The sequence below is a fragment of the Ursus maritimus genome, unplaced genomic scaffold (genome assembly GCF_017311325.1).
Source record: "Ursus maritimus isolate PB19 unplaced genomic scaffold, ASM1731132v1 scaffold_26, whole genome shotgun sequence".
Classification (NCBI taxonomy): Eukaryota; Metazoa; Chordata; class Mammalia; order Carnivora; family Ursidae; genus Ursus; species Ursus maritimus.
In genome coordinates, this window is record NW_024425119.1 from 36,922,890 (window position 1) to 36,949,069 (window position 26,180).

The 26,180-nt window shown below is 35.2% G+C and overlaps 1 protein-coding gene across 5 annotated transcripts in view; it reads right to left on the reverse strand.

The window, feature by feature from the left end:
• The window catches only part of SCAF11 (SR-related CTD associated factor 11), a 66,212-nt gene that overhangs the window by 11,841 nt on the left and 28,191 nt on the right, over positions 1–26,180 (reverse strand). For all 5 annotated transcript variants that reach the window (XM_040642366.1, XM_040642363.1, XM_040642362.1 and 2 more), the window contains 3 exons: positions 17,998–18,075; positions 14,204–14,304; positions 12,057–12,118 (listed from right to left, as the gene is read on the reverse strand). In XM_040642366.1, the coding sequence (XP_040498300.1) occupies positions 12,057–12,118; positions 14,204–14,304; positions 17,998–18,075 (241 nt within the window). The remainder of the gene's footprint in view (positions 1–12,056; positions 12,119–14,203; positions 14,305–17,997; positions 18,076–26,180) is intronic.

Genomic DNA, 26,180 nt, shown 5'->3' on the forward strand with positions numbered 1-26,180 from the left:
AAAATTGTGTTAACATCTTTATAGATTACTGCTCTTAGTTCTTCTTTACCATGGAGCCTATGTTATTAGTCTTCTCTACCTACCAATGCATTTGTTGTCTGCACTAAAGCGCTGCTGGTACCGCTGTCACTGCTCTCACCTCAGAACGCTATAAACAGTGCACAGTGCAAATGACAACAGATCTTTCAATCTTCTGCCTTGCTTGCCTCACAAAGGGTCTAGTGATTTTGTTAAAAATAAATCACTCTACTGAGGCGGCCTGTTTCCCACTACCTGTAAGACCATTATGTATTTGGGGTTTCTTCTGTCAGTCCAGTTGGTAAAGGTTACTTTCTACTTAAGAGCACACTAATTTCAAGTTACTATACAACAGCAGTTTGGTTTCGTGCTACCATCCATCCTTCACACATGTCCCAACCAGAACTGTTCTAACAAATGTGATTTCAACACTGGGGAAAGGGGTACTGGCTGAGTTCCAGGAACTTATTTTCTCACTCTTCAATGTATATTTAAAAGATGATACTACTTTTATTTATAAAAAAGATTTTAGTTAGTGGAGAGAGAGAGAGATGAGCAGGGGGGAGGGGCAGAGGGAGAGGGAAAGCAGACTCCCCGCTGAGCATGGAGCCTGACTTGAGGCTCGATCCCAGGACCCCGAGATCACAGCCAAAGCCAAAGTCTTAGACACTTCACCGACTGAGCCACCCAGGCTCCCCGACACTGATTTTTTAAATTGCGCGTCAAGCCAGTTATAAAAATGTGATGGGTATCCAACACATTCTTAGAAGTAACTCTTTCCTTCAGCTAGGCATAGAATTGTTGTGTTGCAGGTGTACAGTGTCTTTTATACCCTAAGCGTACTGAGTTCTTTTCACTCAGGTTTCATTCACTTGATACTTCTGAGTTTGTAAAGTTTACACAGCAGTCCTTCACTTGAAAACCTATGTCAGAAAGCCACCCTAATGCTCTCTATGGGAAGAACTGTTTGTTTTCTGGTCAATGCTAAATGTAAAAATTTAGTTCAAAAGGTAATTTCACCTATTTCTGGGTAATGCTCAGGTAATTACTGAGCAGCTCCAATAACAATCTCAAAAATATTCAATACTAGTAGATATGTCTAAATTGTGATCTCCTAGAGACCATTTCACAAATCCACCCTACTAATCAATCTGCGTTTGGACAGCAATGTAGGCCTTTACATTTATTATCAAAGTAATGCATGTACAAACGTTAGTAAGTCAAACAGTACTTCAAGGCTTAGAGAGAAAAACTACAAAAATTCTCACTCCCTGAAAACACTCATCGAATTCCTTAACTGTTTCTTTTAATATTTGCCTCTTTATTTCTAAATAACATGCTTATACTACTCTACCTTGATTTTTTTGGTTTCAGATATTTTCTATTGATTTTTTTACTATAGAAGATAAAGACTTTTCTCTTACACCACTGCCCTACCCACCACTCCTTAGCTGCTTCCACCGAATGTTCTTTTTGATATATCAACATCTGATATAAGCACTATTACATTAATATAACTATATAAACATTATTCACAGCTGAACCATGTACTAAATTATGATTATTTTTCTTGTACAACTGCTTGCTTTTCCTAGGGTTAATTACTTTGTTTTCTCTTTACTACCTATGATTAATTTAGCTAACTCTACAACAGAAGTATAAATCTCCTCTTAATACACTCAAACACATCAACTCATCCACAAAATCTGTTTCCCACTCTCATGGAAATGCCACTCCTTTGTCCTGCGCCAGTCTGAACTGGTAACTCTCTAAAACTTGGTTAAAGGTCATTCTGAACTACCCATCACCATCCTGATAATCCTGATTATCTCTTCCCTAGGTCAGAATTCATTTTTTGAATCTCAGAATGTTCCTTCATTTACTTATTTAGTAGAAGCATGCACATCCTCCAGCAGAATGCTGAGAAACGATGTGTGAGAATCAATTTTTGAGCCCTTACAGTTTGACAATGTCTTTATTCTTGATTGACACTTGATTGACAGTTTAACAGGGTTTAAAATGTCCTCGGTTAGTAATTATTTTCCCCATAATTTTCAAGGCATTGCTCCAGTGCTCCATCCGTTGTTGGTAATATTCTTTTATATATGGTCTGTTTTCTCTCTCTAGAACCTCTTAGGATTTTTTATCTGCAGAGTCCCAGAATTTTATGAAGCACATTAGTTCTTTCCTCATTTACCAGGTGTTAGGCTATTTCTTTATCCAGATATGCACACCCAGCTGTTCTGGGAAATCTTCCTTGGTAGTACCTTTTCTTGATAACTTTCTGCCTTTTGGCTTTCTTTCTGAAATGTTATTATTCGGTACTGAACCTCACAGACTAATAACCTATCGTCTCGTCAGCTTTTCGTCTTACGTTCTCAGATTTCTCAGTTTATTCTCTACCCCTATTGAATTTTTAAAATTTCTACTATAACATTTTTGTGATTTATTTTTATTTTTATTTATTTGACAGAGAGACAGTGAGAGAGGGAACACAAGCAGGGGGAGTGTGAGAGGGTGAAGCAGGCTTCCCGCTGAACAGGGAGCCCGGTGCGGGGCTCGATCCCAGGACTCTGGGATCAGGCCCTGAGCCGAAGGCAGACGCTTAACGGCTGAGCCACCCAGGTGCCCCTATAACATTTTTGATTTCCAAAAGTTTTGTTTTTTTTTTTTTTTTTTGGTCTTTCTTGTTTCAATGATGAACTAATCCTTCTCTTATCTCTGAGAGTACTAATTTTTAAATTGTTCCCTGTTTCCCAGCACTTGGTTTATTCTATCCAGTTCCTTTTGTCTCTGTTTTGACCTCTCTTATATTGGAGGTTTCCCCTAAATATCTGGTGATCCTTGATTTGTGAGACACTAAAATACCGACTGAAAATGGTGAAGATAGGTGGTCAGAGCATTTCAACTAATAAGTTTCACTGTAGGGTGATCAAGCAGAGATCTGGCTATTTCATTTGGAGACTCCCAAATATCAGTATCACAAGTCTTTTCTCTTAGGTAAGACAGTAACTCAGAAGATGCCTATTTCCCAATCTGGGAATAAGCAAGACTGCAAGTGCCATGGGTAGAGAATTAGAGGCCTTAACATTTGACTTAATTCCCCTCTCTTTACTCTGTTGTTTCCTCTAACCTCATTTGTGCCAGAGTGTAATCTGATTTAACGGCTCACTCTAGAGAGTAAGCCTCCAGTCTTTGCCTGAGTGGACTCCTTCCCCTACCCTGTTCAACCAAGACTCTGCAGGATGAAGTCCTTTAAAACACTTTAACCAATTCTGTTATTTGGCACCACCCATATCCCTGCCTTCAAAGATAATAGAGGTCCTCAGACCCAAGACTGTCTAAGGTTCTATGGTATGTAAACTGATTTCTTCTTAACTCTATGCTCCCCATGAAAGGTTCAGCTTTCTACTAAGACTTTTTTTTTTTTTTTTAAGTAAACTCTACCCGCAACATAGGGCTTGAACTCATGACCCGAAAATCAAGAGTCATAGGCTCTACTGACTGAACTGGCCAGGCACCCCATCTACTAAAACAATTTACCATTCACCTCACATAATCACTTTCAAGTTTTGTGGACATCTCTTATCTGCTTTCTCTTCTCCCTAGTTCTCTGCTGTTGTGGCTTAAAATTTTTCTTTTCTTTTCATTCTTTTGTTATCATTTTAGTAGGGTTCTGGGAAGGATTAGGGAATTAAACAGGTGCTATGCTTTATCAGTCTGCTATGCTTAGCTGGAAGCTTGTTTTATTTGAATTCAGCACATCCTAAACATGTTTCATGAAATACTAATCCCAAAAGATGTTTCATGAAAACATCTTTTCTACAATACAAACAAGTATGAAAAAGGCTCTTAGCTTAGAGCCCATTACTTGGCAGGTACCCAATTACAGTCTGATTAATTGATTCCAAGGTTAATAAAGCCATAATTAAATGGATCGAGCATGTACTTAAAGAAGCACTCCATTAAGAAATGCCTGAAAAGGGGATACTTTTTATAAACTACATCAATTATAAACTACTAGCCCAAACCAAAGATTAACGTTCATTCTGAGAACTAAGTACGTAAAAGACTTCAAAATTTAAAAAAAGTATGACAACTCAGTTATCTAGCATGAGCAAAGAATGTGACATTTCCTTAACAAATTTGCCAAAGGTATGCTAACCTTCCCCAGTATCTTCAAGTGAGGCACGAGTATTTCATCAAACTAAGAAACTAAACAATTTACATAATTTTACTAGAGTCACAGATGATTTAATGGAAAAACCAGTACAAAACCCAAGTGGCCCAACTCCCAAGAAAATCTGTCTATCAGGCCTGCTACAATTTTAACTAATGTATAATTTCTAATTCAGATAAAAGAATTTTACAGTTTCATATGTTCTATTCATTAGTCTGAGTAGTGCATAACATAAAGATAAGTGACTTCAGGCATAAAGTCACACATAAATGTTCAAAGAACAGTTCCTTCCTGTTTCAAAGAACTTTAAGAAATAAAAGAAGCTATACTGAGTTGCTTCTAAAATCTATTTATGCAGTCCTAGGTAGAAAAACAAGGTTTTCTCAAGAAGCCTTTTTATAAAAAGAAATTTAAATTATCCTTAGAAAACAATGGCTCCTGTTCAGTGTAACTGGGTAAGTAAATAAAGATGTATTTAATATGCACAACTTACCACTAACTCTCTACCTTCAACATAATCTCTTCGTTCTTTGCTTAGTCATCAAATGCCTACATTTAAGGGTCCAAGGTTGCTTTTCTCTTGTATAAAGGTTCATTTCTGCCCTAAACTTTGAGACAATTAAAAGTGACATTTATAAGGTTCTTTTAGTGTCTTCTAATGAGGCAGTTTGTTCGTAAGTAGTTATCTAAGAAATTTCATACGGAACATGAAAAAAAAGCTTTTCTTAAAAAAAGAGAACCATTGTAATGTAGCAGAACCAATGAAAACACACATCAGAAGGAATGTTTCCAGCAAAGGGCAGTGGTCAGACCAGGAGCACCATTAGATGCTAGTAGCTCTGTCACTGCCTCACACTGAATGAAGGAAGGGGCTGCTGAGTCACTTTCCTTTTCTTTTTAAATTCAATGAATTAACACACAGTATATTACTGCAGAGGTCAGTGATTCATTAGTTGTATGTAACACCCAGTGCTCATTACATCACATGCCCACCTTAATGTCCGTCACCCAGTTACCCTATCCTCCCATCCCTCCTTCCCTCTCCCCTGCTGCAAATGGCAAGATTTCATTTTTTTGATGGCTGAGTAATATTCCATTGTATATGTATACCACATCTTTTTTATCCATGCATCTGTCAATGGACATCTGGGCTCTTTCTACAGTTTGGCTATTGTGGACACAGCTGCTATAAGCATTGCGGTGCAGGTGCCCCTCTGGATCACTACATTTGTATCTTTTGGGGTAAATACCTAGTAGTGCAATTGCTGGGTCGTAGGGTAGCTCTATTTTTAACTTTTTGAGGAAGCTCCATACTGTTTTCCAGAGTGGCTATACCAGCTTGCATTCCCACCAGCAGTGTAAGAGGGAGGAAAGTGAAAATTAAAGGTAAAAATTCTTAAAGGTCCTATTCCTGTAGTTGTTGTTTATGAACTTTAGTCTGAAAAAGAAGACTGATAACACATTTCTGAAAGGTAAGGCAAAATAATCAAGGTTAATTGATCTATTAAGTAGGGAACAGACAAGTTGCTATCAAAATGAGTTAATTTTATATTAATTATTTTTTAGCTCAAAGGTACATCCAAACAAGAGCCAACAAAATAAGATAATAAGGTGAGTGATAAAGGCTGCAGACAACCATAAAGTGAAAGGCTTAAGAGGGCTAACATTACTAATATCATGCTTTAGTATTACTGTGCGGTGGGAAGAGACACCGTATATGGAGTCAGAAGACTGATCAAATCTGGCTGCTCCAACTGTTAGGTGTGTGATCTTGGCCAAGACACCGAGCCTTTTAAAACTGTCTTAAAGGGGTGCCTGGGTGGCTCAGTCGTTAAGTGTCTGCCTTCGGCTCAGGGCCTGATCCCAGAGTCCTGGGATCGAGCCCCGCATCGGGCTCGTCCACTGGGAGCCTGCTTCTTCCTATCCCACTCCCCCTGCTTGTCATCCCTCTCTCACTGGCTGTCTCTCTCTCTGTGTCAAATAAATAAATAAAATCTTTAAAAAAATAAAAATAAAACTGTCTTAAAGTTTACAATTATGAATGATTTTGAACATCCCAGAAAGTACAAAAAAGACACCTACAGAGCAGATTTGACTGTTAAAATTTAGCCATTTTTACTTAACATTAATCTGTCTCCTTCCTTCATTAAAGGAAAATACTTCCCTGAAATTGGTGGTATTGTTCTTGTGCATGTTTTTATTACTTAAGTTTCCTGAGTCTCTGTTTCCTATTTGTTACATAGATCAATTATCTTTTGTTATCAGGTTGTTGCAGCCAAGGACAATCAAATAGTAAGTACTTAACAGTCACTACCACTTTGCATGATACCCTGGAAAATGCCATTTAGAAAATACCCACAAGAAATTTAGAATTTTACAGAAAAAAACCCATACACCCAAGACAATATACTATATTTTGATGAAGTTAACTATAAGGTCTTGAATTACTTTATGTACCACTATGGGGGAAGGGGGAAAACGGTCAATTAAATTCTCACAGTACATTTCTTTTTAATTACAGAAAATGCCAAACGATACAAAAGTAGACAGAATAGCATAATGAAATCCCCATATACCCATATCCCAATCTCCAAAATTATTAATTCATGTCCAGTGTTAATTTATCTACAACCTTCTCAAGATCATTTGGAAATAATTCTGGACATCGTACCATTTAATACATAAATATTTCAGTATGTAACTCCAAAAAGACAAGTGCCCTTTGGGGAAAAAAAATACCCTTAATACCATTCTCACAAATAAAAAAACCCCATAACTCCTTAATATCAAATACCCAATGTTCAATTTTTCCCAATTGTCCATAGTTGTATTTGTTTTTTTCAAGATTTTATTTGTTTATTTGACAGAGAGAGAACAAGTGCATGCACAAGCAGGCGAAAACAGCAGGCAGAGGGAGAGGGAGAAGCAGGCTCCCCAAGAGCCCGATGTGGGGCTCAATCCCAGGACCCCATTTCATGACCCAAGCTGAAGGCAGACGTTTAACCAACTGAGCCACCCAGACACCCCAAGTTATATTTGCTTACTTTCTTTTAATGACATGTTAGAATAAGGATCCAAATATTGTGATTGCTTTAATGTTTGTCTCTTCAATCCATGGGTTCCCCTCCATCCCTTTTAAACTCCTTGGAATTTTCAGACTGAAGAAACCAGGTCATTTATCTGTGTCTAAATTTTGCTGATTGTACCCCCTTGTAGTTGCTTAATATGCTTCTATGTTTCTATATATCCTGTAAATCAGTAGTCAGATTTTTAATCAGATGCAGGGTTTTTTTGTTTTGTTTTTACTACTGTATATTTGCTATTTACTTCCATAAGTAGGTGTTGAATATTTGCTCTTCTCTCCTCCTGCGATGCTAACAGCCACTGATGATCACTGTCTACGATCCATTTATTCATTAGAGTTTACAAAATGCTGGTATTCAAAATCTGTAATTCCATCTAAAATTATTTGCTGAAATATTTTTTTTTAAAAATTAACTTTCCTTTATTACCTGTTCAATTATCCTGATATATAGTTTACCTAGGGAAGGCATGAAGGATGCTTTGATACTATCTTTCAAATACCAGTTTTCAAAATAAGTTAACCTCCTAGCATCCTCCTAAACAGACCAATTAGTTGGTTTGTTTACTTATAAGGTAGCATGATGAACTCCTGGACTTCAACATATCTGATAGGTCTCAATAACTGTAGTTACTACTCTTCTTGATGCTCAAATTGTCCCATTTTTGGCTAGAGGAAGCCCAATCAAATTGATTCCTAAGACTTTTTGTTATGATGCAAGTAGTGTTTAAAGACTTCCTGCTTTTAGAAAAATGTTCTAGGCACATCTTATTTATTATCTCCAACCTGGAATCAGTCAGTCATTTATTTCAAGGTGCCCTGGTTCTTTTATTGGGAAATGGTATTTGGAGAACACAATCTAGGCACCAGGGTTGGTGTACATCATTTTCGTATCACTTAGAAATTTTATTTTATAAATACTAAAACAGCTCTTTAGTGACCCTGTAGTGGAAAGAATCCCCCCAAATTCATGTCCACCTGGAACTCAGAATATTATGACATTTAGAAATATGATCTTGGGGCACCTGGGTGGCTCAGTTGGTTAAGCCTCTGCCTTCGGCTCAGGTCATGATCTCAGGATCCTGGGATCGAGCCCCGCACTGGGTTCCCTGCTCAGCGGGGAGTCTGCTTCTCCCTGTCCCTCTGATCCTCCTCCCTGCTTGCACTCTCTCTCTCTCTCTCTGCTTCAGATGAGTAAACAGAATCTTTAAAAAAAAAGAGAGAGAAACAGGATTTTGGTAGATGCAAGTAAGGTAAGACTGATGAGAGACCATACCGGATTAGGGTGGCCACTAACTAAATTCAATGAGAGTGTCCTTACCAGAGACAGAAAATGATATAGAGGGAGACACAGAGGAAGGGCATATGAAGACAGAGACAGAGACTCCAGTGATGCAGAAGAATGCCAAGGATTGCCAGGAGCCACCAAAAGTTAGGAAGAGACAAGGAAGGATTCTTTCCTAGAACCTTCAGAAGGAGTATGGGTCTACCAACACCTTGACGTCAGAATTCTAACCTCCAGAATGGTGAGAAAACCAATTCCTGTTGGTTTAAGCCACCAAGTTTGTGGTTAATTTGTTATAGCAGCCCTAGGGAACTAGTAACTAATCTAGGCATTATTTTATTTTGTTTTTAAATAAAATCATAAATAAAAATTAATATGCAGGTATAATAAATAGGTGAGGTATTTGTAAAACTTCCCTACATGTAGACTCCAACTTTTTCTAATTACGTACCTTCCTTGACTTACGATGGGGTCACATCCCAATAAACACACTGTAAGTTGAAGATACCTTAAAACACATTTAATACACCTAACCTACTGAATATCACAGCTTAGCCTAGGCCTACTTCTAACACACTCAGAACATTTCCATTAGCCTATAGTTGGGCAAAATCATCTAACACAAAACCTGTTTTATAATAAAGTGCTGAATATCTCATGTAATTTACTGAATACTGTACTGAAAGTGAAAAACAGCATGGTTATATGGGTACAGAGTGGTTTTAAGTATATTAGTTTTTTTTTACCCTTGTGATTGCATGGCTGACTGGGAGCTGCTCAGTATCACTAAAGAGTACTGTGCTATGTATCACTAGCCTCGGAAAAGATCAAAATTCAAAGGGCACTTTCTACTGAATGTGTATCACTTTCATACCACTAAAAGTCAGAAATCCTAAATCTAACCATCATAAATTGGGGACCATCTGTAAGATGGCCGGAAGATAAACAGATCTTATCTGCATATGACATGCAAACATCTGTATTTCTTCAGAGCACCTCTACTTGATTGTAGAGTAGGCATCTTACATGTTCAACAGAATTCTTGATTATACCCTCCTAAGCATTCTACCAGCCTTTACCATTTCACTGATCAGCAACTCCATTTTAACAATTCATCAGGCCAAGACCTTAGAATCAACTGCACACCCAACATCCAACCCATCACCAAATCCTGTTAACTTCACCTTTGAAATACAGTATGTTCAGAATTGAACCACTTCTCACTACTTCCACTAATACCTTCTTGGCCCAATCTACCATGATCTTTGGCCTAGAAAATGGCCACCTAATTAGTCTCTCTGTCCTCCTATAATCTATTCCCCCCTTAACAGGCAGAGTTATCCTTTAATAATATGTCAGAGCATGTTACCCCAGAAAATGCTTCTCATCTCACACAGGCCCTAAAGGCCCTGCCCACCAATGTCTTACTCTTCCTCCTCTATCTAACTCAATCATTCTAGTCATATTGACCTCCGTGCTATTCCTTGAACATGCCAAGGTTCCGCTTGTCTCAGGGCTTCTGCACTTGCTGTTGTCTCACCTAGAACATTCTTCCCTGAGATATCTTTATGGCTTCATCCCTTAATTCTTTTGGGTTCCTATTCACCTATAAACTTATCCAAGAGGATTTTCCTGACCCCTTATATATTACCTCCCCAATGTCATCACCCTTTATCACTTTACCTTGTTCTATTCTTCTTTAAAGCACTTATCACTACATGTCATATTATACATTTATCTTTTTATTGTCCACAGAAGATACTCTGTTAGCAAGTACTTTGTCTCTTTTGTACACTACTATAATCCTAAGAGTTTAGAACTGTGCTTAGTATGGTTTGTTGAATGGGGTGAGTTGATCTCAATTCTCTTTGGCTCTACTAGTATGAACATCTCACACTGAGTACATGCTGTGTACGGAATTAGAACTTAAACTTGAATAATTTTCATTAAATACAATACCTAAATACAAGCTAACTATGTCATCAGGTACATAATTTATTTCAATGCAGGAAGTAAAACTGGCCATGTTGGATGTACTGAACTCCCCAAGTAAAAAGCAACATCATAGAAAAAACTAAAAGGAAAATCACCAAGTACCCTCAAATCAATCCAGACTTGTAAACACATTTGCTCATAATTACCTAGGTATTAGTTAGTACTTCTGTAGTATCCACTCATAAAGCATAATGAGTATTTCTATCCTAAACCAAAAAAATAATTCAGGGATCTTAACTTAAGTAGACATAAGCACTATGTTACAGCGCTTGGACAGTTCTAACCTTCTGGCAGGAACAGTTTTCTCTCTCTAAAAATAAGGCCACGCAGAAGATATATACTAAAGGAAATTACAGTAGTCTTAAAATTAAGATTAATATAGTGAGAGCATGCCAAATTATTTAAAGAAAATCTATAACAGTGTTTAATCTTCCTCAGCAGTAAATTTTATATCAGATCCTAGAGTTACTGAACAAAGGCTATCCATAAAAAAGGGTGCTAATCTATAGCAATGACAGAAAAACAAAGTTTTGATATCTCAAGTTTTTAACAAAAGAAAAATGCTATATGACCACAGAAGTCCTTATACTGCAATTTCATGTAAATAGTAAATTCAAAGGCCATAAATCTGGGGATCTATGAACCTGAGAGATCATGTTAATTCCAATCAGAAAAAGTAACAACATCCAAACCTCATAATCTATAAAGAATGAAGTTGATTATCATTTACTTTTAACAACAATGAATTCATTAATTCTTTGTATCTATAAACAGAAATACACTGTAACCTAACCTGGAAAATATATGTTCACCCCCTTGCTTACAAACAGCTTATGGTAAGTTGTTCTTTGGAACAGAATAAACAGCCTGAGCCCTGAGGAGGAGTCACAAAGCATGGTGAACCATGCACTAGACAAGAACAAAAGACAGGAATATTTAACTGCTCATTAGATAAATATGTAAGAGGTGCTTCATTTCCAAACAAAGTTTCAAGTTAGAAGTGTGGCTACAGGCCAAACCACAACTTCTTCGGGGAACTGTGAATTAACTTCCTAATGCCACAGACCTCTCTCAGTACCTATAAGGCTACTGCTTACAGTTTCTGGCCCACAGGTATTTTACCTCATCTTCCCTAAGGACTTCTGCACTAATGAGTAGAGTGAGACCACATGCACGCTGCTAACCACCAAGTAATTAGAAAACACTCGTTTCTCCTTTTTCTTTTCTAACATACACACAAACACACGCGTGTGCGCACACGCACTCACACTCAATCTTCCCTCCCTCCAAGCTGAGCATTAAAAGTGGGGGAGGGACAGCATAAATGACGCCATGAAAACAGTTTATATAGGACTGAACACAACGTACAGAGCTCAGCAGAGTTCTGTGTATGACTATTTTCCAAACGAAAATGTAACTATAATAAGAACTTTAACACAAGCATTGATGTAAGAAACAAAAAAAGGTAGAACACACAAGTAAAAAAATTCACTTACTATGTGTCATCTTCAAGTCATTAAGTTTTGCATTTAACAGATCTTCTTTTATGACCTTTTTTCTGTAAACATTAATAAAGAGGTGAAATAACTAAGAGAAAATTGTTGTTCTGCTCATTTATTTTTCAATTCACTACCAAGCAAAATGAAATGGATTAGGCACTGAGTTTTAAATTCTAGCAAAGAAAACATGACCTGCCATTCAGTTGCCACTCTCCACTCCAAGGGAGATTCACTACCAAGGGGGGAAAAAAGCACAATCCCTTTCCCTGGAACTGATAGAAAGTATCAGAAAGGAAGGGGTGTCAGGGTTTTTGTACTGCTTTAGGAGAGGCAACACTGCATGGATATCTAAGTGCTGTAGACACTAGGTTATATGCAGTGAATGTGAGACTTAATGAAAGGAATGCTAAAAACATCCAAAGACTCCAAAAAAGAATATATTACAAATATTCAATAGCTGCCGGATTTTCCACCTTGGGAGAAATCACGAAGGGGCCAACTTGGTAGGAAAAAGCAAATTATTGTTTTGCATCTTATTTCTCTAAACCATCCCGCTACCACCAAATCCCTGAGAAAAAGCAGTTAAGCCTATGGACTATCTCAGCTGTGTTAGACCCACTGTATGACCCTGTTATAGGACATACAGTGATGACCACTGCACTCTCAGTAAGGGCCAGAGAACTGTGGTAATTCAGAGAAAGCATAAAAATGTATATCCATGACGCAGTCATAGCTAGTGACAGGAGATGTATCAAGAATGAAGCTAGCAGAAGTTCTTCAGCGTGCTGGGAAAAGTGTGCTATCTTCTATGTAAACATAAATGCAAGAATCAAAACTGACAGTTACAAGAAAATGTAAATAAAATTTGCTCTAATGCAGTTACTAACTTGAGTTTATGGCTGTGCTCTTTGAATGGGTGTTCCATGAATACCTTAAAATCACACACAAAGTTTTGTCTGTAAGTATGTTTTATGACCTGTTTTTCTGGTAGAAGGTGTCTATAGCCTTCTTCAGATTGTCAAAGAAGTCCATAACTTCCAAAAAGATTTAAAGGGCTGCAGTGTTATAAACTGTGGCATGACTTAATAAACCTTAAGAACTACTGTCAACTGTTTGAGTAACTAAATAAATCTACTCTGTTAAGAAATTAGTATTCTGGGGGTGCCTGGGTGATACAGTCTGTTTAGTGTCCAACTCTTGGTTTCAGCTTGGGTCGTGATCTCAGGGTTGTGAGACTGAGCCCTGAGTGAGGCTGCATGCTCAGGACGGAGTCTGCTTAGACTCTCTCTCCCTCTACCGCCCCCCCTACTAAAATAAATGAATGAATTTTTCAAAGAAAAAAAAGAAATTAGTATTCTGATTAAATGTACTAATGAATCATAGGTTTAATTAGGAATTTGACAATATATACTGTCTTAAGAATATAATTTTTGGACAGCTCTGAATATATGTCAGATCAAAATGGGCTTAACTTTAAATGTATTAGAATAATTTAACTATTAATAATAAATTAATTTCCAGTACACTATTAACTCAATTTAGTTCAGAAAATATGTTAAATACCTATTAAACTCAAGTACCAAGCACTGTATTTCTAGGCAATTACATTTTAACAACAGTAATTAAAGAAACAAATCCAAACATGTTAAAACATAAATGGTTGCTATGGTAGTTACCAAGTGCCTGCTACAATACAAAAAAAGAAAATTATAAAGATAATAAGCAATTTCAATTAGAACTGTCTCATGAAGAATGTTGTGCTCTATCATTACTTTCTATTTTTTGTCCATAAATACTAGAGCAGTGCTACTCAAAATGTGGTCAGTGCACCAGTACTTACTCATTACTGGTTTGTCATATAGAGAAATGAGTAAACTTTTATTTACACTGATATAACATTTTTATTTTACAAAAATATACACCTAAACAGATTACAGAAAAAAAATTCATCAAAAATACAGTTCAAATTCTATTCTCAGATTTCAACTGGTCCTTTCTTATCAAGTGTGTGCTTTAAAAGAAGTAATTAAATACATTTAAACCCCACATCATTAAAAAAAAAACAAAGAGGAGTACTTTTTTTTTTTATTAGCTATCATCTGGTTTTAAACCTTTGGACCCCACTTAAAAATTTCATCACTAACCTCATACAGCTTTTAGAATTTTCACAACAGAAGAGCTGCTTCTTAAAAGAGCTTTCAGTTTTCTTGTCTTTTGTTTCTCTCAACTGTCTTTTTACTTGAACCTAGAAGAAAAGCAAAATCCCTTATTTAGAGTGATAATCCAGCATCACAAATGACAACCTATCAATTCTCCTTTGAAAGGATAAAAAAATTAAAGAAACAAAATTTTCTGAATGAAAGAGCAGCCCAAATACATAAGCTTTTTCATTCAAGCATGCTAAACCATAAGACTGGCAAGTGTGTTAAACTCCAGGGGAACAAAATAGTGAGAGGCATGTAAACAGAAAGTGCTCATGAGCACAGATCTCTGTATACATGTAGGACTGAGAAATTAACTCTATCTGAGGATAACAGAGAAGACTTTAATGAGTGGGTCTTGAAGAGTAGGAATTTGTCAAAGAAAAAAATATTCTGAATGGAAAAAAGAACACAGTTACAAGACCAATGGGAAGCCAATGCAGATAGGAAAGAAAATATTAGCAGGATATGAAGTTGATATAATATATTAGGACCAGACTGTAAAGGGCTTCAAGTAAAAAAATAATTCCATGGGAACCAGCGAATAAATGGAGGTATTAAAGCAAGCGAATGGGGGCGCCTGGGTGGCTCAGCCATTAAGCGTCTGCCTTTGGCTCAGGTCATGTTCCCAGGGTCCTGGGATCGAGCCCCGCATTGGGCTCCCTGCTTGGCGGGAAGCCTGTTTCTCCCTCTCACACTCCCCTTGCTTGTGTTCCTTCTCTCACTGTCTCTTTCTGTCAAATAAATAAATAAAATCTTTAAAAAAATAAAAATAAAATAAAGCAAGTGAATGAAATGACCAAATTTGTTTTTCAGGATAAACTTTGCCAGTGATGTGGAGAATGAACCAGTTAAGGAGAGACTATAAAGCCTGGCAAACCAGAAGAAAGCTCTTAGAGCTGTGTAGATCTACACTGTGAGAGACAAGTCACTAGCCATATGTGGCTACTGAGCACTGAAATGTGGCTTATCTGAATTGAGATGTACTCTATTTGTAAAATAAACACTGGATTTCAAAGATACAGAACAACAACAAGGTAAAACCTCTCAATAATTCTTTAAAAATACTATATGTTGACATAATACATTATGTTGGATTAATTATAAAAATTTATTTTAATAGTTTTCTTTTTACTCTTTCAATATGACTACTAAAAGTAAAAATTTTAAATTATAGTGGCTTGTAGTATATTTCTATTGGTAGAGCCAGTCTAGATGACAGCATGAAGGCCTACAAAGAAGTGACAAAAGAAGAATGAAGAGGAAACAAATTTAAGACATTGCTCAGAAGGACTAGGCAAAGATAAGAGAGAAAAAAAAAATGGAAAACTCCCAGATGAGTTCTGGATCTGTTAATGTTTACATTCTACATGGAGATATCCAACAAGCACATGAAAACATAAATCTGGTTCTGAAGAAAAAGATCTGGGCTAGTGATAGTTTTAGAAGCCATACAAATACAGGTAAGAGCTTAAAGCTACTGGAGTACTCAAGAAGATTTAGAGAGAAAGTATCCCCAGAAAATGGAAAGGAATTTTAAAATGTAAGAAATGATTTTTTAAAAGTCAAGGAAGGCAGAGAGATGGTAAAGACTGTGAAAGGTCAGAAAAGTAAAACAAATGAACATACATACAAACATTCATAAAACGATATCCTATAAGCCAAAGAAAATAAAGAGTAGTCAAGAGCACCACATGCAGAAAATAAAAAATTATTCCAAACCTCAGTGAGGACACTTTTACAGAGGTAAATGTTCAATGTGAGTTGAAAAGCAATTATGAAAAGGGAGTAAACAAGTACAGATGTCTCATTCAAATTTAGTTGGAAAGGGATAAAGATAATAAAATGAAGATTCAGAAGTAAAGGTCAAAGGAAAATATTAAGAGCATGTAGTTAATATCACATAATAAGAAACACTTGTTAAGTCTGACTAAATTAGGTTAATACTGCATCAAACTTTAAAAAAAAAAGATTTATTTATTTATTTGAGGGAGGGAGGGGCAGAGGGAGAGAGAGAGAAGCAGACTCCATGCTCAGCATGGTACCCAAAGTGGGGCCCAATCTCACAACCCCGAGATCACAACCCAAGAGGAAACCAAGAGTGGGACACTCAACCAACTGCACCACCCAGGCACCCCTGCACCAGACTTTTAATTTAAGTAAAACACAAACCATATTAAAGAAAATGTAAATTGTTACTCCAAGCAACAAAACAGTATTTCACATAAAGCAACGAAGTTTTAGAGGAAAATATCTTTGGAAGCTAGTTCATGCCAATACATCTTCAGCAACATAATATATATAGTCTGGAAAAATAAACAATCTTTCAGAGAAGCCATGCTTTAATTTTGATCATAATATTACACATTTATATAATGTTACATCTTTTCTCCAAGACGTACTAATTTATATAGATGTACAATTACATAATTACAAGCAAAATCATGTTTTACATGTCATGTTACTTGAATTGTAGTCTCATTTGTTCCTCACATCTGGTAAAAATATATCAAAACAAATTATAAATACCTACACTGAGAACATCTTATGCTTAAATAGTTGTATGTCACTTTCATACCCCTTCCTATTCACAAAGACAGCAGCCAAACTGTTATGGACTTATCATGCTACTTGGAAACAGTAACCCCCCACCGCCCCCATCAATGGTATCAGGTATGTATATAGTAAGAACTCTTTTTTTTTTAAGTAAATTCTACCTGCAATGGGGGCTCAAACTCATTACCCTGAGATCAAGAGTTGCATGTTCTACCAACTAAGCCAGCCAGTTACTACAGTAAGTCATTCATGACTTGTAAATGGCATCTCAAATCTTTTTCTCATACATCTTATATAACTACTTATTCTCCTTTTGTCTTTTCACCTTTTATTCATTAACTCAGGAATATGTTATTTCTTTTTTCTTCTTTTATTTGTAAGCCAAAAATAAATCTAAATACAAATCATAATCATGGTTCATAATCATAAATAACATCAATGAGATATGTATTTAAATGTGCATCTCATGAAAGTGATTAGGATTAAGTATTACAATAAAATTGTACTTAATAAAAGAATAAAGTCATCTGCCCATGCCAACCCTGAAACTATGAGAAGTCTCTCTCAAGATCTCTACAAATCCCCATATCCTTCTCTAACTGCTCACTTTCCTTCAAGCACCAGCATTTAAAAACAAAGATACCATTTCATATTTAGTTTTATTGGCTTAATCTTCCAAACATAATAATGCTTTTCATGGAAAATAATATTCAGGTATTTCAAACTTAAAGTTTTTGTGGGGCTGGTCTTTGAATCTAATATTCCATTTCAAACCCCTTTTCACTGGAAAAATGTATTCAAAGCACTATCCAATTAATTAGTAAATGTTTCTGACACATAAAAGTCCTCACACTAGAAACATTCTAAAAATTTTAACCTCCTGCAATTTAAGACTAAATGTGAAACTTCTTTCAGAGCATCAGAAGTAATATTTTGTGGAAAATCGTAAGGTGACTACCATGGAATGTCTTCCTTAAGAGGGCAAAGAAAAAAAAAAGGTTCAAAATTTCTGTAGCCTTGTAGAAAAGTCTGGGCTTGCCATGCTGAAGAGAAATAATAATCACATATTAAACCTAAAGTTGAACAAATCATAAATATACTCAAACTGGAAATCTATTAAGGGAAAATCATCTCAACTAATTTTATACAGTTCACGTTGCAAAGTAAAACATAAGCCTTACCTTAACACAACCTTCCAATGCACTCAACTTAAACACTGCTTGAAATGGTTTTCGGTCAACAGGACATGAAGCCAGTATCTGAAAAATGATTAGCAAATTATAACTTTACAAATGTTTCTTTAGAATACATAAAAATTAAACTATAACAAATGCAGTTATAATAAGTTTTCCCTGGAAAAGGAAATAGAAAAATAATTTCTATCCACCTGTACCATGTCAAGAGTAATAAATATCTTAAATTTGTTCAATTCATTCAAACATTTACGGAGCACCTACTGTATGCTAGATAACTGCACTACCATCAACGAGATAAAAATCTCTATTATCAAGATATCAAGATACCATTAAGACCTCCTTGCCCAGATGAGAACTACTGGTACACTGAAAGGAGAACTACCCTGAAATCAACAGCTCTGTGACCTAAAGCACTCAGGCAACATTAAATCAGCTGTAGAAGGAATGGCTTGGACAGGTCTAGTACAGATCTTAATATTCTATGACTTAATATTTCTCTCCAAATCAATTATTTTGAATAAAGATACATCAGCAATAACTTCTCCAGAAGTAGTTTCCTATATATCCTTGAGGGGATATCCAACACATATACGTATATACGGTGTAGCTTTCACATATGTAGTATAATTAATTCATATGCTGAACTGAATTTTTTCTCTTAATTATGTATCTTAAATTGGTTTTTATTACTATTTCTGAGTGGTCCCATTCTCAATTAATAGCATGGTATGCCTAAGAGTTTTAATTTACATTTCCTTTTATATAAGTAAGATTGGGCATATTTTCATATTTTTAAGAGCTTTTCAAAGTTCCTTTTCTTTAAATTGTTTATTCATGCCCTTTGCTTAACTTATCAGGTTGCTGGTCTTTTTAAAATTGAATTGTAGGCATTCTTTATAGATTAAGGAAAATTGTCTTTTGATCACTCTGTGATTCTAAATGAGCTTTACTTTGATAAAATTATTTCCTATACTTTCAAAATAAATGTGCATCAACTATAGGAGTTTCTATGATTACAGTATTTAAATATTTGTAAAGGAATAAGTTTATATTATTTAAATAACTTAAAATGGAATATTTTGCCCATTAGAGTAGGAGGGAAGATTCTGTACCATACAAAAATACCAAAAGGTGGTATTAGTAGTTACTTATGGTTATAAAAGTAAAACAGGATTTTAACAATGTAATAGCAACAGTCTAAAAGACCACAGGATAGTAATGGAATTCTGATAAATTATCTTTTATTCTCTGGTGAAATATGTTGTCATTTTTGCCTTTTTGGACTTTGGAACATACCAAGATATGCTTATACAAGCACAGGTAGATCAGACTATATGCAGCCTTTGATCATAGAATACATTTTCACAAAGCCTGTGAATCACTTTGAGAGCAGCCAAAATATAAACTGAGTTACTTTTTACTACTCTAAAAAGTAATTTTTCTTTTCCTGTTATGTAGGCCTTGATAAAATGCTTTAGCACATCTGATTTAGGAAATGTGACCTTACCGTATTAAATTGGTTCAGACTAGTAGAAGCCAGCTCAGCTTACTTCCTAAGTACTATGGATTTAGGATGTTATTACTCTCCTTACAGAAAACTTGACCTTAAGAAGCTTTGCAACAAGTAGTGACAAAACTGTCCATATCTTTTTTAATAATGCACTGCAAATAGCAACTCTAGTTCAAGAAACTCAACTATGTGATTGCTATTTACCATATTAGCATTTACTATATGAAATTTCTTAAAATAGAAGTTGTACTAATAAATTTATAATTCAAAATAATATTTAAAAGTAAAACTTTTCGGGGCGCCTGGGTGGCTCAGTCAGTTAAGTCCCCAACTCAGGTCATAATCTCAGGGCTGTAGGGTCAAGCCCTGTGTCAGGCTCCACACTGGGTGTCGAGCCTGCTTAAGATTTTCTCTCTCCCTCTTCTCCTTCTCCTTCTGCCCCTCCCTCCCTGTCTCTCTAGTATTAAAAAAAAATTTGATTTAAAAAAATTAAAACTTCCAAGTTCTTATAAAGTTTCAGAATATACTTATTTATATTTTAAAGGTAAATTTAGATAAGCATTCAATAAAAGATAAAATAATGATAAATGAAAACTTTGTTTCTGTCCATGTTTTTTAAAAAACTATTAACAAAGACGTATGGAAGCTCTGAATTTACTATCTACTTTCATATCTTGCCCTGGTAAGTAACCTTGAGCAAGTTACAGATTTTGTGTGTCTCAGTTACCTCACTTGTGACTATGAGGATAACAGAACTTCTCTCTAAGGTTCTTTGGGGAATTAATGGAATTAATCTTAGAAGAGTGTATGGCATATACTAAGCATTGCATAAAGTCTTCTAAATATCAACTACCTTCACTGCACAAACAAAAACAAAAAAAGCTTATTAGTTCATTAACAAAAAGACAACCTACAATAAGATGTATATACATGCATGTGAAAGACAGGAGTTCTTAATGATTTTTTGTTGGAATTTGCAAAGTTCATGACATATATGGAAATTAAAATATTTCATTTTATTATATCTATTTCTATTTGTAACACTTACTAAGATCTAACAAATAAAGCCACTTGTTCAAGAAATCTACTGTATATTAGATGCATCAATCTTTCAAGAACTCCGAAATTACATAACCGTATTTTCTTCCTTATTAAATTTCCTCGTCTGACACCAGCTAAATGGCATTCCTGCCTTTAAAACTGTCAGTTTTAACCTGAGCCATTCCATTTTGATCTGTTTCAAATAACAGGGTTCTGAGTAAGATTTTGGTTCTGTTCTCTCCTCCTCAAGAATAATTGCTACAGATTTGTTTAAGGTTTCATTTGAAGGAAAGGTTCCACTGCTATTACAAAAACAAAAAGAAAACAACAAAAAATAGTTCGGAAAACCACTGTTATATGTTATCAACAATTTGTGTATAGTTAGTTAGTACTAGAAAATAAGTTAATAAGTTTTCTTTAGCTCAGGTTCAGCCATCAGAAAAAATGCTGAAAACCAAGTTATCCTCCCCAGTTAAGGAAAGCACAGGTCAGAAAACAAGCTACCCATAGTAGACAAAATATCTTTGCTATGGCTACTTAGAAAGGATGATATCCAATTCTGACCTTAGAACAGTTTAACAACACATTTCAAAGGGGAAAGAGAAAAGAAATTGGGTTATCCTGAGTTAAGTCTTCATAGCATACTTCAATAAATTAAGATTGACTAAAGAAGAATAAAAAAGAAATCAAAATAGATTTTTTTAAAAATTAAATGGATCATTAATTTTTTGTTAATGTATACTGTAAGCAAAGTACACATGGCAAAGTTCAAAGACACCATCATTAGCAGGTACTAATGCATAAAATTACACCTAACGTGACAATCAAATACCTTTACTAGGAAAGTTTTACAGAGTTTTAAAACGGTTTGCATTGGCCTAATTTTAAGGCATTCCCACGGGTACTGCACCCTTATATCCAACAGGTATCCATTCAGAAAATGTCAGATATTTTAATCTTAGGTTTTCATAGTTTGTGTTACTAATATAGCTGATTTAGTTGTGTGGTTTTTAAAATGCACATTAAAACTAATTTAGAAAACTTTGAACTAATATACTTATTGTGCTTAAAAATGTGATTTTAGTTTTGAAGAAAATTATCCCAAATTTTGTTTTCCTTTTATACATCAAAAATAAATACCCCTTAATTATTCACCATTTTGATTCCTTATATACATCAAAAATACTCTTCAATTATCTATTTAACCCAATATGACTTTCATTTCAATAATTCGTAAAGTATCTAATTTAGTTTCATAATCAAGGTAGTTCAACATCACCATTCAACTTGATAAAGCTAAAAATAGAATTTGATCACTGCTTTACAATGCAATGTGTATTAAAAAACAGAGCATAATTTTATTGTGAAAGCTCTGTACTAAGGTTGTATCAGTGAAGGAGGCAATTTTGATAGAAAAAAAAAATCTTCCTAATGATTTCAGTAAAACATACCCTAGTATTCTGAAGCGTTGTAAATTCCCAGCTCAGACAAACCCATATTTAAATGTAAGAACAGGAAACCTTCCTTATTTGGAATTCAGGATTCTTGATTTCTAATATTTCTTGCTTCCTGTTGCTGCTCTATCCTCAATCACAAAGGCTGCCTATAGATAGCCCCTCCTAGAGAGAGAGAAGCAAGTGTTAAAGGTAAGTGCTTAAAGACTAAATCTCAGTACCTACACTTACAAGTAGGTTTGTCTGTTCATGGGAATCTCTAGAACATCTATCTTTCCTACTAACAAATAGAGCACATTATATAAAACTACAGTTCAAAGGCAATATAAGGGATTTAGGAATGCACACCATTAGAGGGTTTCTATTCACAAGAACCTATTTTTCTTGTTGATGGTTCTAAGATACCTAGCCTGGACACCTCCAAAAAAGTGCTCACCTGTAGTCAGACAGACTACATGTTCCCTATCACACTTAACCAGTTCTTTCAAGACAGTCCTTGTCAATCCACATTAGTGAAACAGCTTTCAAGAATGTACTCCTGAAGGACAAATGACTGTCAGTGATAAAATTAACACCAAGAAAGCATTTTATCTAACTACTCAAAGGGAATCTTTCTTGTTCTTGAAGATACAACAGTTGGGTAAGAATTACTTTTAATTTAATTTCTTTTTACATTTAATAGTTAATTCTTTCCCTAGAAAAAGAGTAAATTTCATAAACTACCTGCACAAATCATTTTAAAATTCCAACATTTAAAACTAGGCTATACAGAAATACACTTTATCTAACTAGTAAAAACATTATTAAATAAAACTCTATTACATTTATGCTTTAGATAATGAGTGGTTCACAATGTAGAAATATTCTTTGCTCTACCAAAGGTTTTACCAAAGGATTAATCCGTGAGGTGAAAACAACAGGGGATTTGGAATATAAAAGTTCTGGAGGACCCAGAACTAGCAACCTCTCTTACTTTAAGGATGATGATAGACAGTCCTGAATCACCTCTTGCACAAGTTGTAATAATTAAATGAAATGATGTATTTAACAATGCTTTACAAAGTTTTAAAGATAAGGACTAATAGTATTGCTCCACAGTATGTTTAAATTCTTATTTACAGAGAACTACATAACGGAGAGGTTTAGTTTAGTTCAGGAATAAATAAAACTCAAAATTCCAGGGAAAACTGAAGAAATCCAGACGATATAGCTTTGAAAAGTATTCTAATCACCAGAATGTGTAAATTTCTACTCACTGCATAAAAGAACATCTGTACATAAAACACATCAGCAGTCAAGATATAAGTCAACTAGTCGCATTCTGATTTTTTGATATGTATTAATTCAAAAATATATTCCTCACCTGTCTGCATTGAACACTGTCGTTTGACTTCTTCAAGAACTGTACTCATCATAGTAAGACCCTCTTCATTTCTAGTCTCAGAAGAGAAAACATACCTTTGCCAGCTGTCCAAATTTGACTTCTTTAACCTTACTTTCTGAAACTGAAGCTATCAGCATTTGATATGAAATGGAGGACTGAGATAAATAAGTTAAAGGAGGATAATCTGCTTACAGCAGGAAAGTTAATCACATTTAAAAAGTTACTTAAAAGATAAGGGAAATACTTTATATTACTTTAAAGACAGAAAACCCTAGTGGATATCAGAACCTCTTGATCACATATGTGTGTCCCTTTAAATAAAATAATCTCTTAAATACTTCAAATACAAAATGCTTCCAAGGCTTTAAACTTTAACCCTTTTAGGGCCAAAATTTTAACTTCTTGGAAATCTGCCAAAAAATAAATCCTATTTTCTCAACCTGTGTGTGTGTGTGGAAGTGGTATCTTATTGTCTATAGGGAATCACAATTATGGATCAGCTGTCCCTACTACAGCCCTGTGTCAGACCTTCTCTAGCCTTCACCTTTCTAATTATATACTTTAAAATGTGCAAACTCAGGGGGGCGCCTGGGTGGCTCAGTTGGTTAAGCGGCTGCCTTTAGCTCAGGTCATGATCTCAGGGTCCTGGGATCCAGGCCAAAGTCATCAGGCTCCCTGCTCAGTAGGGAGCCTGCTTCTCCCTCTCCTTCTGCCCCTCTTCCATCCTCTCTGCTCATGCACTTGCTCTCTCTGTCTCAAATAAATAAAATCTTAAAAAAAAATAAAATAAAATGTGCAAACTCAGAGATCAAGATTAAACTTAGAGGCAAAGTAAAAACTGGCAATATGTTTAAAGACTGCATAGGTATAATATAGGTAAAATATAGGTAGGTAAATTTGGGAAAATAACTTTTTGAGTGGCTGTTAAACTTCAGTGTATTGCTCTGTGCATATTTCATCAATTCAAAGGTTTTCTTTGTTTAGTTTTAGATTCTCAGCTCTAATATTAATGTTTTAAATTAGTTAAAAATTTCAACTTTTCTTAAGTGTTAACTACTGTTTAGTTCAATATTCTATTTCATCATCATCATCAATCATTTCACAAACCAACAGGCCTACCATGAAAGAGTTTCTTGAAATTAAACATAGTCATAGTGGACATGCTTAATTTGTTCCAGTGTCCCCAAGGGCAGGAAATTAGGTTATGGGCCATGAAGGCCACCGTAGGTATATATAGTATATATATAGTAGTGTATTTATTTCAGATACCCTCCTGAAATTTTTTATGCTCCTAAAATATCTATATCCAAAGTCAAAGTTGGTTTTAATCTTTTCAAGCTCTAAAATTTTCGTTCTGTGGTTATTTAAAACAAAAGCCATGTAATAAGGCCTTTCAAGTGATCGAGTAACTGGGCTTTCATCTGTAGGTATTTTATACAATTTGCCTTCCCCAGGGCAGAAAGATTCAGGATAATGGAACCTATGGTTAGTATATATATACACTTCCTTTTTGTTCTTAAGATCCATTCTGAATCATATTTCAATGAACCTGGAATACAAATCTCAGATAGCTCAGCTGAATTTCTGAAAGACACATAAGCTACGAAGATGATTCTCAACACATTTTGCACTGTTTTCTTATTATGTAGATTTCCAACCACTATAAATCTCACTTTAATTTCTACCTTCCTACTAAAAGTGAACGTTGGTAAAATTTTAAACTATGGATCAATTTTTTTTAATTATTTTAATTTCAGGCTACCCCTTGAAGTATTTAGCAACAAATTAGAGTTCAGAATCCTTGCCTTGAATATTAAATAAACATTGTCATAGTAATTTAAATGAAAGAATATTTTAAAAAAGCCTTAGTATAGGGCCTGGCTGGTTAGGAGCCTCTAAATACAGACATGTATATCCTAATTGTGAAATCCAAAGTAAACTGCATGCTCCTCTTTAGAAAACAGAAGGCGGCTAAGGAAAATGAGAGGAACGAGCCTAACAACTAATGGCCGTGGAAAAAAAATCTCCAGTGAATCTGAAATCTGATTCTATTTGTCAAAATACACCCAATTTTTCACGTATTGCATGGTGCACTGGGTGTTATACACAACTAATGAATCATCGAGCCTTACATCGGAAACCGTGGATGTACTGTATGGTGACTAACATAATAAAAAATCATTAAAAAAAATAAATAAAAGCATAACTTCGAAAAAAAAATACACCCAATTTTTATCATACCAATAAAAGATTCAAACAGAAAATTTAATTCAAAGCCTAAGTGATTTTGTTAACCAATATTTATTATTTATAACGAACAATTTATTGGATTGTGCTCTTGTTACTGCTCAATTTAATGATGGCTGCTATCCCAATTAGGGACAATGAAATAATTCAGAATATTCTCTGGTTATTCTCTGCATTCAAGGTTAACCACTTTTGTTTAAACAATATCACAATACCCCGCCTCCCCCTACTTTCTTTTAAAAGCAGTTTGGCTTCAATAAATGTTTATATACAAAAGAGTAACATAAAAGAGAAAATATTACGTGCAAGAAAGGTGTTGGTTGCAACACTATATATGTTATCAAATATTTCCAACTTAAAAAAAAATATTCAGGGGCACCTTGGTGGCTCCGTCAGTTAAGCGTCCAACTCTTGATTTTGGCTCAGGTCATGATCTCAGGCTCCTGAGATCGAGCCCCACGTCAGGCTCTGTGCTCAGCAGGGAGTCTGCTTGGGATTCTCTCTCCCCCTCTGCCTTTCCCCGCCCCCCCCC